The sequence below is a fragment of the Aquila chrysaetos genome, chromosome 1 (genome assembly GCF_900496995.4).
Source record: "Aquila chrysaetos chrysaetos chromosome 1, bAquChr1.4, whole genome shotgun sequence".
NCBI lineage: Eukaryota > Metazoa > Chordata > Aves > Accipitriformes > Accipitridae > Aquila > Aquila chrysaetos.
In genome coordinates, this window is record NC_044004.1 from 55,980,124 (window position 1) to 55,995,007 (window position 14,884).

Below are 14,884 nucleotides of genomic sequence, written 5' to 3' on the forward strand. Positions count from 1 at the left end.
GGCTGTATCGCTCTCTTCTCCTAAGAATGCTTTGGCAAAGTGTGCCGAACTGCATAGGATATATTCACCATAATAAACGTGCTCTTGTCATCCTAATGTAAATCCCAGCAACTGACCAGGCAGCCCTGCCGGACTCCTGCAGGTCCGGGTTTTCTGCAAATACGTGCAGCGTGCTCCGAGCAGGCGAGCCCCCAGCCCGGCTCCTGGCTTCAGCTCCTCCGTAGCCCATGCCCACCTATACAGAGTCATCTCTAGCCTATTGCTTCAGCTGAAGGAAGTGGGGTATTGGACAGGCAAGGCTGCCAGGCCAGGAACAGCAAGAAAAATAACAATAAGATTACCCAGACACGTGCTTTTCAGCTCAAAAGGGCTGTTTGCTGGGCTGTGCTCTGGTTGCTGAGAAATTTTGGCTTAGTGAGCCCCAGCTATCCCTCCTGGCCCTGGTTCCCGCAGACACGGTGCCGTGGGGTTTGCACCTACCGGTGCCACCAGCGGGGACGGGCTGCAGCTGCTATCGGTGCTGGTGCTTGTGTTCCCCGGCTGAGAGGTTTTTGCTGCTGGTTTTAAGCCGTCGCTGGGTCCCCTCTGTGCTTCAGCTTTCCCAGAGAGGGGGTAGAAAGTCCCTCTGTCCTTCTAGGAAAGGGCAGTGAAGAAACCCAGAGGAAGGGCTAGATTAGGCATGTGGACACAGGAAGGGGGGAAAAAGGCAGACGTGGCAGCATCCCACTTTTGTATCTTGTCTCTTGATGCCTGTGATATAACGAGGCAGGTCCAATCTAAAATGCTGGAAAAAGATCATATTCTCTCCCCCAAACACCCATGATAGTTAACATACATATCTATATCTATGTATCTATCTCCTTGCAGGCAGAGCCTGGGCTGATGCTACATTCACACTGCTGATGAAGCCGTGAGGAGCTGGGAGAAATTTCAACACGCTAGATACAAAGGTTAAGTGGCGTTAACTGTGTTTAGAAACAGCAATAAAAGCACAACCCATAGGAAGAGGAAAAAGATGAAGTATTTCCATAGATAGTTTTACCTAAACCTTCATGCTCTAGGACTAGCACAGGAGCAAAGATGTCAAAGACCAGCCCAGCAAGAAATCCCGGGTGGTGCAGAGTAACTGTGCGCTCTATAACTACTGCGTGGATATCTTTATCTTAATGGCTATCTATATCTTAATAGAATAATTTACTGTAGATCCCATAGCACATATTTTCACTCATTATGGAAGACTGCCACAGAGGTACTCGTTCACAAGGCTCTGGAGTTTTGGAGAAGCCACATGATTGATGGCTTAGATGGTTTAACAGAAAACGCATCATTTAGGATCCGCCAGCCCAGCCGCTCCGGGAACCGTGGCCGGGAAGCTGGGTTGAATCAGGACTGCGATCACAGATATCATTCCCCCCTTTCCGCTTCGGGAAGCTGAAGACACGCATCCCCAGGGAGCCTGAGCTGGGCACGCCTGCTTTTACACCCCTTTGGGAGGGCTGCCCAGCTCTCGCCCAGTGTTTCTGGCAGGGAGCGTTGCAGGCTCGTGCCCCAGCCCTTCCCGAGCACGGGAAACGAGCCTCATCCGTGGCACAGAAAGCCTGCTCTGTGGGCACAGCCGGGGCATTTTCCTCCAGCTTTGGGGCAGAAAGGGAGCGTTTAGCACTCAGGGTGGGCAGCCCCACCAGCATTGCTTCAGCCCCTGTCCTCAGGTCCCTGCCCCAGTCCCTCCTTGCCCATCACTCTTAAATCTCGGCCCTCCCAGAAGCCATTTGCTCTGATTCAGGGGCCGGAGAGCATCTCCTTGCGCGGGCTCTGACAGCTCAGTGCTGCTTCCCGGGAGCTGAGCCCTCCCCAAGCCCCCCCCGGCAGCAGCTGGGCTTTCTGGGGACAGGAATCCCTGCACCCTCCCCAAAGCCCGCGTGAGTCATCGAGCTGTTAGAGACGGGAGGTTATTTCTGGATTTAACTTTCTGGACTGAGGGAAACACTGCCGTGTCAGCACCCAGCTGTGCTTTTAAGAGGTGCGTTGTTTGGCAAGTCTTGCAAATCTATTTCCATACGAAAGCACACGCATGAATCACTCCTTATAAGAAAAAGCTGTGGAGGTGAAAGGGCCAAGAGAAAGTCTTTGCTGGGAGATAGCGAAGGCAAAACTGACCATTATTTTTTTCTCCACTGTAACTAAAATAGCCACACAGAGATGGAAAAGACCAGGAGAAGCCCCCCTTCTCCCCTCATCCAGAGCTGATCCCTCTGCTGCTTTTCCCCACCAGCTCCTCAGGAAAGATCAGTGCTATCACTTACTGATGCCAACTTACTTCTGGGGCAACGTCAGCACTTCTCACTGCATGTGTAAAAGCTTTTGCTACCAATATTATTTCCTCATGTCCTAAAAGAAAAAAATAATTGCCTTATTCTCCTGCCAAGCTACCCTCTCCCCACAAATACCAGTGTTTTCCTAACACTACCTAGTCCCAAGGAACACTCCTAACTAGGAACAAAAAACTCAAGCTGGTGACCTGCTGGTGATGCTCCTGCACTCAGGGCCAGTCTCCGTGGAATTCATCAAGTTTTATTCTGTTTTTTTTGTGAGGAGCAGCTGCCCAGACACATGGGCATCTAGATGCAGGCGCGGTGGAGGTAATGGCAGCAGCATGGGGAACTGAGGCGAGGATACCCCCAAGGTCACACGGAGGTGTGATCCTGGTGCAGCCAGGCTGCAGTGGGCACTCTGCCCGTCTGTGCCTTCCCCACGCGTGGAGGTGGGTGCTGCAAACCAGGGCTGGCAGCGGCTTTCGTTCGCCCGGCAGGCAGACAGCTGGCAGCGCCCTTGGGGATCTGGAAAAGGAACCAGTGGCAAACCAGTGGCTGTGATAAAGCGAAAGAACAAGGGAGAGAGGAGGAAAAGGGACAAGGGGGGAAGAAAGCAGAGAGGAAAGGAACAGGAAGAGAAATTTGTGGAAGGGAGCTCCCTCGAGCAGCAATCCCCCTCCTAGTAATCCTGATTCCCCCCCAGTAATCCTAGTCTCCCACTGAAAGCTGGTGAGGGTGCACAGAGAGATGGATGCAAAAGGGAAGGGGAGAACAACTTACAATGCCACAAGCCTTTCTTGCTCAGCTAAATTTCTATCTGCTACCTCTGAGGAACCTTTTCACGACCCAGAACTTCCTCTCCCAACACCGATAGTTGTGATATTCCCTTCAGCTGGCTCCTTTCCACCTTAACTTTCATGTACAGATTCCTGACATCCATAACTTATTTCTATTTGCCACACAGCACTGTAGCAAACAGCCCCTCTCACACACATTTTGGTCAGTGATTCCTTCAAGATTTACTTTAAATCTTTGCATATGATTACACTTAGACCAACGGCCCGGCCCTGCGGTTGCTCCTTATTTATATATACTTCTGTACTTATATTTTCAAAATATACCACCCATTCAGAGAACTGTTAAAGGGCATTGCTATTTGACGAGTAAGCAAATGTGGTATTTTCTATTGTGACTGTAGGAAAGAAACTATTGCATTTTCCTGGAATAAGTGCCTTAAACTCTGAATTTGCTTCTGTCTTGATTCCTGTAGTTCTTGTTTCCATACCCTAAATCTCATTCTTGGCTTTCCTTCCATGGTCCTTTAGCCAATACATCTACTTTAAATCTCTTCCTTATCCTCATTGCATCATTTCCCACTTATTTATACTCTTCCTATTCAAGTGTCTGGAAAAGTTTTCTGCTGCTTTTTGACCATGATCAGCAAACACAACTTAGCTGGACTCGTGTTGATTTTCACTGTATTCCTAGGGTTTACTGGCCATCCACAACTTACTTGGCTGACAGGCCGTTTTTCCATTCCTTGTTAGCTTTTTATTTTTCTCTGTTTGTTTGAGGTGTCCATTACCTGGTTAGTTTGCAAGCCCTGCCGTACAAGTTTAGTTGAGATTTAAGTTCCTCATAATTCCTGCCCTTTTATCCTATAGAGAGCCCAGGCTTTGGCTAGTCATCCCCGCTGACTTCATGGCAACTCCCTTGTATCAGGTCCAAACCCCTTAGTTACAGGCATCCTTGCATTTAAGCTGAACCAATTCAGCTCTTCAGCATGCAATACAGCATTCAGTCCTGCAATCTGTGCTTCTTCCTCTGCCAGGGCTGTGAGCCTCAGCCTGCTCCTTATCACGGGTCTGCCCTCCAAAACTTTATTTCCCATGCCGTTCCCTATTCTCCTTTTATTCATGACTGCCTTCAGGTTACAGCCTAAACTCTACCATCATCTTTAAGTGCACACCTAGTCTAAGGTGAATTTTATCAGCCTAAATAGTTTCCGTCATTGCCGACCCAAAGCCAAGGTACATTGTACAGCTTCTGTATCTCATCATCTCAGTCTTGCGGCGTAAGTGCTCAGGTCTCCTCCAGCACTGCCACCGTTGCCTCTTCTCTGATCGACCTTGAGAAAGGAATGAAATAAATACCCAAGCTCTCCTGCCAGCCCCACTCCTCATTCTTTTCCTTTCTCTGGTGCCCTGGTCCATGGCTGCAGGGTTTCCTAAGTCTTTTGCCTAAACATAATCTCTGCAGCCTTGTTTAAGCTCAGCTGCAAAATCAGCCTCATATTCCCTTCAGAGTGCACTTTCTTCTCGTTTTAGAAAAATGCAGTCCAAGTGCAAAGCTTATCAAACATGTACTGAAACCAATAAACCACCAAGTGACAGATAAACAAATTACCTTCTCCTCAGGCAACCTCCTCGGAAGGTTACATCTCCCTCCCCAGGGAAGCACAAGATCTCTCATTTATGCGATGTCCTGATAACACATGCAGATCTGCACTACAATAATGACTGCGTACAAATCACATGCTTCAGGGCTTCAGCCAGTTGCTTGATGAATCCAGGAAGGGACTATTTCCTCCAGTACAAGATTGGTCGGATTTTTTTGATGACTTCTTCGCCGCCTTCTGAAGTGCTGAGGATCAGCCGCGGGTGGGACACAGTACAGGACAGACAGTGAAGAGGGTCTTCCCTCTTGCAATTGATACCTACCTGGATAATTTGCTGGTCAAATTTATTACCAAATTTGGCAATAAATATTATTCCAGTCTTCCACTGTCCTCTCAGACTGGTGAGGCATTCATTTTCTCTTACCTTCTTGGGTCTGTGTCTTAGTACAACTCAGCTCTGTGACTGCAACGTACCTCTGCTTCTTCCGTTCCCTGAGGTATGGCTCCCATCTCTTTGACTTACAAGGCCAGAAATGTCTTCACTTGTCTTCGATACATGTTGTAGAAATTTAATGGTACATACAGGAAACCAGGGCAGGTAATTTAACTTTTCCGCCCTCTGCTCACCACTGGTGAGACACACCTGGAGTACCGTGTCCAGGTCTGGGCTCCCCAGCACAAGACAGACATGGACTTACTGGAGTGAGTTCAGCAAAGGACCGTGAAGATGATTAAGGGACTGGAACATCTGAGCTATGAGGAGAGATGGAGAGAGCTGGGACTGCTCAGTCTGGAGAAAAGGTGTATAAATACTTGATGGGGGGAATAAAAAAGATGAAGCCAGGCTCTTCTCAGTGAGGCCCAGTGACAGGACAAGAGGCAGTGGGCACAAACTGCAATACAGGAAATTTTTAAATGTAAGAAAAATCTTTTTTACTGTAAGAGCTGTCAAGCACTGGCACAGGTTGCCCAGAGAGGTTGTGGAGTCTCCGTCTTGGCAGTTACTCAAAACCTGACTGGACACGGCCCCAGGCAACCTGCTCCAGCTGACCCTGCACGAGCAGTTGGGTTGGAGGAGCCGATCTCAGCGGTGCCTGCCGGCCTCAGTGAGTCTTGATTCTGTAACCCAACGGGCTCCTCCGGCCTAAACCACTGTGAAATTAGTCCAAATCACAGTGTTCAACTGCTCATTTAAAGCAAAAGAGATTATTAAATACCCAGACATCAAGAGAAATGGGCTTGCTCGATCGCACCGTGGTTGTCTACATCAACTGCCTCAGGGATGCAATAGCTAAAGTATGAACAACCTCTTGCTCGAGTCTTGCTGCTCTAAGAATCGCCTAACTGGGTGCCCGGACGCAAACCTCCAGCAAACGACCACGCAAGGCTCCACCCAAAAGGGAGAGGGGGCCTTGGTGAACCCCAAAGCAACTAGTGATGGCCACTAGTGGACTCTACAAAGAAGCGGATGCTGTCACGTCTGCCACCACGCCTGCGGACTTCCCACTGGCAGCAAAATCAGTCCTTTAGCATGTTCTTTGCCAAGTTACTTTACCTAAAAAAAGCTTTTGGCAGGGATGACAGAACCAAGGCAGCCCTTCCCTTTGCAATCGTGTGCCGCAGCAGAACACTGCCCAGAGCACACAGCTATCTGTCAGCTTGACAATACATGGTGTTGCGTGTAAAGCTGAAACAGCCCTCAAGCTATTTTAAAAAAAAAAAAAAAAAAAAAAATCAAAGCCTCATAAAACATACATTTTATAATGCTTACCAGGCTTGATACCTCAAAGTCAGCTCGGTAAGACAAAAAAAAAAATCCCCTACGCACTAGCTCCATCAACTCCTCCTCTTTGTGACCCCCATGGAGGTGGCTGCAAGTCCTCTGTTTTTTCACATACACATGAACATATACATATGAACGCATGTGAACTTGGATATATTTTTTCCTAAATCATTGAAGAACCAGAAAGTTCATCATCCTTTTGCATGCCAAAAATGGCCATTTTTAGCAGAATCAAACATCCTCCCAAAAGCAGATAAGAAAGTGATCTGCAAAGTATTTTCCAAATGGTTGCTTTGGTGCTCATGGTTTTTTAACATTTAAAATTGCTGATTCTCACATCCCCCTCTTTGTGAAAGAAGTGGGAAGATCCATGGATCTGACAAATCTGAGCAACAGTACCTTGAAAAAAGAAGGGAAACTGATTTCTAAGGACTAAAATTATAAATTCATTTTGAACCTAGAAAGTGTCCCAAAATTTTCATTTTTTACACTTTGAACTCCACTGTTTCACTAAAAATAAAAGCTAAACTGAGAGAGGACAGAGATCAGGTCTGTGTTAACAAGCAGCATCTTTTAGTGCCTGTTTTTAGCCCTGCTTTCTGACCTCAATTTCACTGTCCAGGTTCTCAGGAGAAAACTAAATTATATGCAAACTCCTCTAGAGGCTTCAGACAATCCTCCTCTGGCAATAAAAAAGGGTGTCAAGGAAAATGCTGAAAAAATTTATATCTGTGCCTGACAGTTGGCAATTCTGGCACAAGCTTAAGCAGGGTTAAACTTAGGGCAATTTTGGGGGAAACCATGGACAAAATGTGAAAGTTGTCTTCTTCAGAAAATGCATGCTAAGAGCTAATACACTTCATGTTTAATAGCTGTTGAAAAGGAAAATTGTGATAGTGCAGAAAATATAATACACATATCCAATATACTATCTCACGCAGTGGGAATAAAGTTAAAAAAATACAGTAAATCCTGATGTAGGCAGCAATGATATTTTTAGCTTTAAAGTAGCACATCTGGTAAGAAGGAAGAAACCTGTACTGGGAGACATACTCCAATGCATGACACATCACTGAGTGAGGCCACGAAATCCAAAATTCAGCCTTCAGTGGCACCAGGATTTTTCTTCAAATTCGTCTACAGCTTCTTCTGCAGCAGGAAAAAAGAAGGACGGCTGGAAAAGATGGGATGCCCTGGAAAGAGATAACCTTTGGAAAACTTTTTTTTGTCCTTTTAGGAACGTTTGAGTATAGCCTAGACTGGCCCTCAGAGCCAGTCCAGAACCTGCCCCGTGGTAGGACGGTGCGGCTCGCTCCAGAAAAGAGCCAGGCCGTCTTACCTGGACATACAGGACGCTGCTATTTTGCATGCTCAGGACATTTTGCATTCTTCTAAGATATAAAAAGTTCAAAAATCTCCTTACTGACCCGACAGACTTTGTACATTTCCTAATGCATTACTCAGCCTGGGCTACCTCACTTACCCATAAGCTCTTCGGCAATTACAGCGGGCATTTGCAAACCCACTACTGATTCGTAGCATGGAACTTTTGGCTTAAATCTACCAGTTGAGAGGTCTATGCCACGCTGTCACTGCTGAGAGGAAAACCCCCTTTCTTGCGGTTAAATTGGTTTGGGCGACTGCCAGGGCCCAGCTTAAATGAGACCGGACAGCACACGTTGCACTGCCCCACAGTATTGCTCTATGTTGCAGCAAGTGCCTGCTGAGCGCTAGCTCAGACGTCTCTGGAGAAAAACTTCCCTGAGGTAACCTACAGCTGTTCAGCTAGCACGTACGTGGGACCGAACTGGCAAGCAAAGTGGTCACTCAAACTTTCACCGTTACTTTTTGCAGAGACCATGCTCATTAACTTGATGAACAGCTTCACTGATCAGATGAATAGTTACGACTCTGCGTGTCTCTCCCCTGTGCTATACTTCCCTGTGCAATCTGAAATAAAAATTTAAATCTAAAATTGATCCAGCTTCCTAGTCCCATATATTATGAATTCTCTTTATTTTTGCCACCTGTCATATTTTGCCAAAATTAACAAGAGCTAAAGTGGGAAAAACACGTAATAAAGCAGACACCGAGCCAACATTTAATAATGCTACCTGAAAGCAGGACTAAAGCAATACCCGCAACACTGCACCATTTGGCATCGTCCATCAGTTCTTTGCAGGATGACAGACTGTGAAAGGATGCTGAGCACAGTTAGGGAGAAAATGAGAACAAGGCAGAGCTTTCATAGTTCACCACTGACTAAGAGAGCATTTGAAATCTGAAATGGTTGAAATTCTTTTTCCTTAAAGGAATATTGTAAATGATACTAATTGACCTTTTTGAACACTCCAGATGGGGGGGGGGGGGGAGCACACAGAGGGCACAGGTTTTCTTCTGCACTCTGCTTGTGGGATACATCCTACTCATTTTAATGAAAACCCAACTTTCTAACCAGAACTTGGGGGAAGTCTGCAGATGTTCAGTAGCCTAGAACAGTTGGGTAATAAATGATTTTTTTTCTTAGTAAAGAACTGACCTTGAATCGTGAAATGAGTCATTCTTCTCTTACAGCAACGGTCTTCTCCTGTCCAAAGTGAAAGAGAGCAACAAGCGCACACACACGTGTGCTTCTGCGACTGAGCCAGCAAGAAAGGGAAGAGTGCTTAAGTTCATGCACATTTTTATTGAGTAGTAATATAAAATGCTTCTTTCATTGTTACAAGTGCATGCTTTGATTGCCAACATTTCGAAGTCAAATTACAAAGGCAAGGCTGTAGGCTGTAGTGAATTACTTGGGCACTTATACAATTGTTAAAAAATATCAATGGACTGTTTTGTTTTGTTTCTTTTTCTTTTTTAGAATGAACCAGTTGAAACCCGTAACTGATATACAAAGGGAAAAAAGTGAAAAAATTACACATTTTGTGGCACATGACAGAACAGAACAAAATGACTAAACCATTATGACATTAACAGTTATCATGCATTTAGAATTTCACATGTAACTACAAACTTATTTAAATTTCACAAGGTTTGCTAAACATGCTACCCATCTATATGTGCACTGACAAGCTTATGTTAAAAACTTTAAGAATACTCTCCCCTTAGATTTTTCAAAGCTTTTTTTTGATTACAAAATTTCAAAGGCATTAAGCATTTTTTTTTTAGAGAATATAAAGTACGCCAGTATACATACATTTCCAGTATAAGTCAGACCACTAAGCGCATTACAGTCCCATACAGGCCTATACAGCCATTTTTTCTTAAAAAACATGCATAGGCAGATTTTTACAGAATATAGATGCTTTTCACTGCACTTAATATGGTGTCTTGTTCACTATACTTAAAAATGCACCACTCATAAATATTTAAATTCAGCAAGCCACAACCAAGACTTGATTTACCAAAAAAACCCAGAAAACCCCCCAAACCAAACCCCCCTAAATATAAACAGCAAAAAAAGATAAATGTTATCATTATTCCAGTTTTTTTTTTAAACAAAGAAAAGGATAATTGCTGCCAAATTAGTAAGATAAGTGTTATATTTAAAGAAGGGCATTGAAGCACACTAAAGAAACCTGAGGTAAGCATAATCTGTACAAAATTAAACTGTTTCTCTCTCTCTCTCTCTCGCACTCTCTCTTTCTCTCTCTTTTTTTTTGGCATTTTAAACAAATTTCCAACATTCTTTTTTTTTCTTTTTTTTCTCTATATTTTTAAAGACTGCCTAATTTATTTCATAGCCATTGTCTGACAAGAGTAGCAAAACATTATCAATAAATAGTCCTTATTTAGTTTGTACATTTTGTTAAAAATGTTTCGATGTTGTCCATGTTTAGTGCTGCAACTGTAAACGTACAATAGTTAGTAAGAAATTAAACAAAGTTTTCATGTCCAGTAACATAATAAAAGGCCTTTCAGTAACATATCTAGACGTTCCCAATGCAGTAGGAAAACATGTTCATTCCCCTAACTTTGCAATATATACCAGCATGAGCTTTCATTTTTCTACAAGCATTTTAAAGGCATATCCAAAGGAGGTGTCTCTCCCCCACCCCCCCCTCCCACCAAATTAAAGTTGACGATCTCTTCGTAGATGATTTTGTAAACTGAATCCAACACCTGGCCCCCAGAGCAAGTAAGCTATTATCAGAGGCAAGAACATCCCACTGCTGATGTGCAGCAACCCCATCGCGCCCTGCAGCTCAACCCCCCTCCCAGACAGTGGTCACTGAATATTGCTGCTATTACTGCCGTTGCTGTCCGTGCCATTAGTCTCTGTGGAGATTGCCTTGTTGATGGAGTTAAGGTTGGCATCGGATGGCACGTCTCTGCGCGGAGGCATTCGCTCATTAATTCGATCTAAGCCTTTGGCCTCTTCGAAGCTAGTGATCTTATGCTGGGGTGAAAATCCTTTGATAGCTAAATAAAGGATTATTAAAAAGTAAAATTAGCAAGGCAAAACTCTCGGCAGCTTTTCCCCCAACTTAGCAATGAGCGCGAAAGTCCTTCTTTGCGAAGGCGGCAATGAGAAGATCTGACAACACGACCGACTCCTTACCGTACTCAGAAAGAGCTGGGGGTTAACCAACCACCACCGTCTCTTGCAACACAACTATTTTTTTCAACAAGATCAAATTCCGGTATTTTGTTGTCCACTGGGGTTCAGCTTAAAACGCTGAGAAGCTGACATGAAACTACAGTTTGCAATTAGGAACCATGCTTAGGGCAGAGCCGTGAGCCGGTGAGTTAGCATTTGTCGTCATCACTTACAGCCTTAAAGACATCGTGCCTTGCCGGAACATCCTTAATCAGGCAAAACTCCCATTTGACTTTCAAAGACCGGGGTAAAAAGCGCTGCCCAGTTACAGGTGGCGATGACATGGTGAGGCCAGTTTGCGGGATATACGTTAAAGCTATGGGAGATCTGGGGCGACCCTACAACAGGTTGTCTTATGTTCTCAACGCAGGCGAGCTGCTTGTTGATCGCTCGGGGCAGTTAGCCTCCCCGACACATCCCTGGACTTCTAGAAAGCAGCTTGAGTCAAACAGCAGTAACGCCGTGCAACGCAGACCAGGGATATCGTAACCTTTGCGCGTTTGTACAATTTAACTTTGGAAACGCACTGACAAAGGACCAAAGTTCCAACTGAACCTGAGGACTTTTGATCTGGCCTTCAGTGGCAACATTGATGAGGCCACACCAACCTCAGAAGGCAGCCACAGGCTGGGGAATGTATTTGTAGAGTGTGATTTTTATTTTATTTGATTTTTTTTCTCTCTTTAATTGAAGAGTTGAAGATCTTTAGATTTAAAGCAAAAGAGAAAAAAGCACCGTAGGCAAACAGCAGGTCACAACTCTGTAGATAATTTGTCATAGCCTTCTGTGTGTTTTTCTCTTATCTGCACCAAATCAATGCACTGCACTTCCAGAACTGGCACTTTTGCTATGTCTCTATCTTAACGTGCCATAGAGCAGAAATGGTGTGTTAGTACCAGGAAGCTGCAAACTCCCTGAAGAGAAAATGGTAAGGGAGTTTCAAAGATCAAATTCAATATTGCTTCCCTCCCTTTATGTTCTCTTTACCCTGAAGTACTCCTGCTCTCCTTCCAATATGCAGTCCCGATTCTGGACAAGCTGGTAACTTCTGTTAAAAAAAAACAGCGAACAAACCCCAAACCCCAGAACATCCCTGGTACCAATCTACCAGTCCTTGCATTTTGGGCGGAGTGAGAAAAGCGTTTTCATGCTGATAGTTTTGCCAACCATTCCTGTGAAAATGGATAGATCCTGTTTGCCTCAGGATTTAGTTCCTTAGCCAGTTTCACAAACGTTATATTGGAACTTTGTGAAGTGCATGGGTTTTAACATGTATTATACTTCAACTCAGAAAAACAACAACAACATAATGGTGATTAGTCAAGTGAGCAGGGATGGAGCAGTGAAAACAGAACAGGCCCTACAGTGAGTTTTTTCAAGGTTTGTTTTTTTTTTTTACTTTATCTTCTACCACAAAAATGAAGATGTCTAACAAGCACCCAGGCCAATCCCTTAAAGCAATAGTTTAATGGATGGCCGTGTTGAAGCTGAAACACTTGCTGTGTCCTGGAGCTTGCTGGTAGCACAGCCCAGTTGGTGTTATCGGGCCCTGAATCAAACTGCAGACGGACAATTGGTAAAGGGCAAAACATTTTCTCCATCGTTAGCTTCGTCTACATAGACTAGTCATTACGACTACGGTTACAGTGTCTAACTAGCAAGGATGGCAAATCAAGAATTAACTTGAAGGGTGCATATTGCTGGAATGGGGGCATGTTCAATCGAATGTATTTCAAGCAGACAGGTTATCGTCTGTAATAATGAGGAAGGTGCTCTGCTGTAGTTGCTGGTCAGACAACGAGTATTAGCAGTTTACATTGAGAGTATACTAAAACACAACACATAGTCACAGAAAATCACAGAAAACAGCCAAACTGTCAACGAGAATGCACACTGCAGATTAGAGATTGCCGATAGGAATAGATAATTCCAACATAAATAGCAGCTTACTCACTGCTATTTAGAAAGCAGTTGTATTTTCTCTTACTTGTTTGTTCTGTAATTTTATTCACTGCTTTACAAAAATCAAAAACAAATTCAACTGGCCAAAAGGGCACATCTTACCAATGGACAGCAATCATCAGATTTTTTTTTTTTAAATTAACAAAAAAAAATACCCACAGAAAATTTGAGGGGCAAGAACAAAATACAACTGAATAATTTTGTTTTAAAGGGGAATTCTGACAATTCTTCTTCCAAAACTTTATAATGCTGAATATTGCGCATCTACATTGCAATATGTGATTACTTAGGTTTTAACCGTAGCGTTAAAAATTGCTTAAGGGTTAAATTAGAGGTCTGTCAATAAAGCACCATAGTTTTCAATACTAAACATTCAGAAATCTTCCGAGGCAGCCAGTCACTTTATATTTGTAGCTAAAATGGTGCTGGTGTTAATGGTTGCTCTAATGTAAATATCCAGTGTGTAAACTGCCACTACCAGAGGAAGCAGACATCTTGCAGACAAATGTCTCATGTTGTTTTACTTCTAAAGAGAAACAGAAACATGCTGAACTGTAACAAAAGACCAATAAAATTTTTTTTACTAGTGACCTAAAAGAAAGGAAACAAACTGAAGCAAAAAAGAAAAAGGGAAAAAAAAACCCAAAACAAAACAAAAAGAGAGAATATTTCTAAAAAGCTGTGTGTTTTCCTCCACCAGAGATTGCTGAGGATGGTTTGAGGTGGAGACAAGACCAAGCCTCCAGCTCACAGCTTTTGAGCTATGTGTCACAGAGCATTTATGAGCTGCTGCCCAGTTATGTCCCGTGAAATCCAAGTCCCCTGATCTCCTCCTGTGGCATTACTCAGTGCTTAGTTCAACATACAGCAATTCCAACGTGATTGTAACTTTCAGAACAAAAAACCCCACAACAACAGCAACAGAAAAAAAACCAAAAAACGTTTTCCCCTTTAAAGCAATTACATTTTGGTTAATACCGAGCCACAATTGTTAGCCCAACACCCACACAATCTGTACAAGCTACAGCAAAATGAATACACCCAGCAGAGCCCTTATCTGTTGTGGCACCAACAGAAAGGGGACTGGCCAATTTACCTTCATCAGCCTCAATAGCCTCAACAGTAGCTGAAGAGAAGAAAGGGGTAGCAAAACGAATGAGAAAAATGAGCAGAGGATTTTAACTCCAAGAACAAGTCAGTGAATAGCAAAGGAGCTACAACACTAATGTTACTGTAAGTGCTGGATTTTGGCAAAACAGACACACAGAGAAATGCTTACACAAAAACAATAATTTGCAGATTGAATTAAGCTATAGCTTGTTTTGAAGCAGAAGTTTCACAAACTAAAAGTTTTTAAAGACACATTTGAGTAGTTTTCTTTTGACTCAAAAGAACTACAAAATGAAAATGTCTTCCATATTGCACATCTGACCTGAAAAGGTCATTATATAATTCTCCCAGCTTTGAATAAGAGCAGTTTGATTTGCCCTGTCAAAAGAGAACGAAAAATGGCATAAAGCCATCACAAAATTTGTACCACTTATGATGTCAGCTTGAAATGTATTAGCTGCCAGTACAAGGCAAAAGAGCCACATATACAACTTCTCAGAATGATTTTTTTCTCTCTTCTGACTAAAAGAAACTTCCCCACAGCATGGGACAGAGTTTGCTCAGACAGCTTTGCCTTTGCTTGCAATCTCGCCCAGTCTGCTCCATCTGTAAGTGTCCTTCTTGTCAACCCCATCTCCGAAAACAGCATTCTTCTAGTATTTTATTTAAATCAATGGACATAGATACAAGACTGAAAGCTGTTGGACCTCCAAAAT

General features: G+C 43.7%; 1 protein-coding gene across 7 annotated transcripts in view; it reads right to left on the bottom strand.

Annotated features, from left to right (window-relative positions):
* Positions 1 to 9,159: 9,159 nt before the first annotated feature.
* Positions 9,160 to 14,884, bottom strand: part of PPP3CA (protein phosphatase 3 catalytic subunit alpha) — a 203,683-nt gene continuing 197,958 nt past the window's right edge. For 5 of the 7 annotated variants that reach the window (XM_030014134.1, XM_030014115.1, XM_030014107.1 and 2 more), the window contains 2 exons: positions 14,155 to 14,184; positions 9,160 to 10,918 (listed from right to left, as the gene is read on the bottom strand). In XM_030014134.1, coding sequence (XP_029869994.1) covers positions 10,725 to 10,918; positions 14,155 to 14,184 — 224 coding nt within the window. In that variant the 3' untranslated portion in view covers positions 9,160 to 10,724. The remainder of the gene's footprint in view (positions 10,919 to 14,154; positions 14,185 to 14,884) is intronic. The other 2 variants (XM_030014151.1, XM_030014143.1) reach the window with 1 other exon arrangement.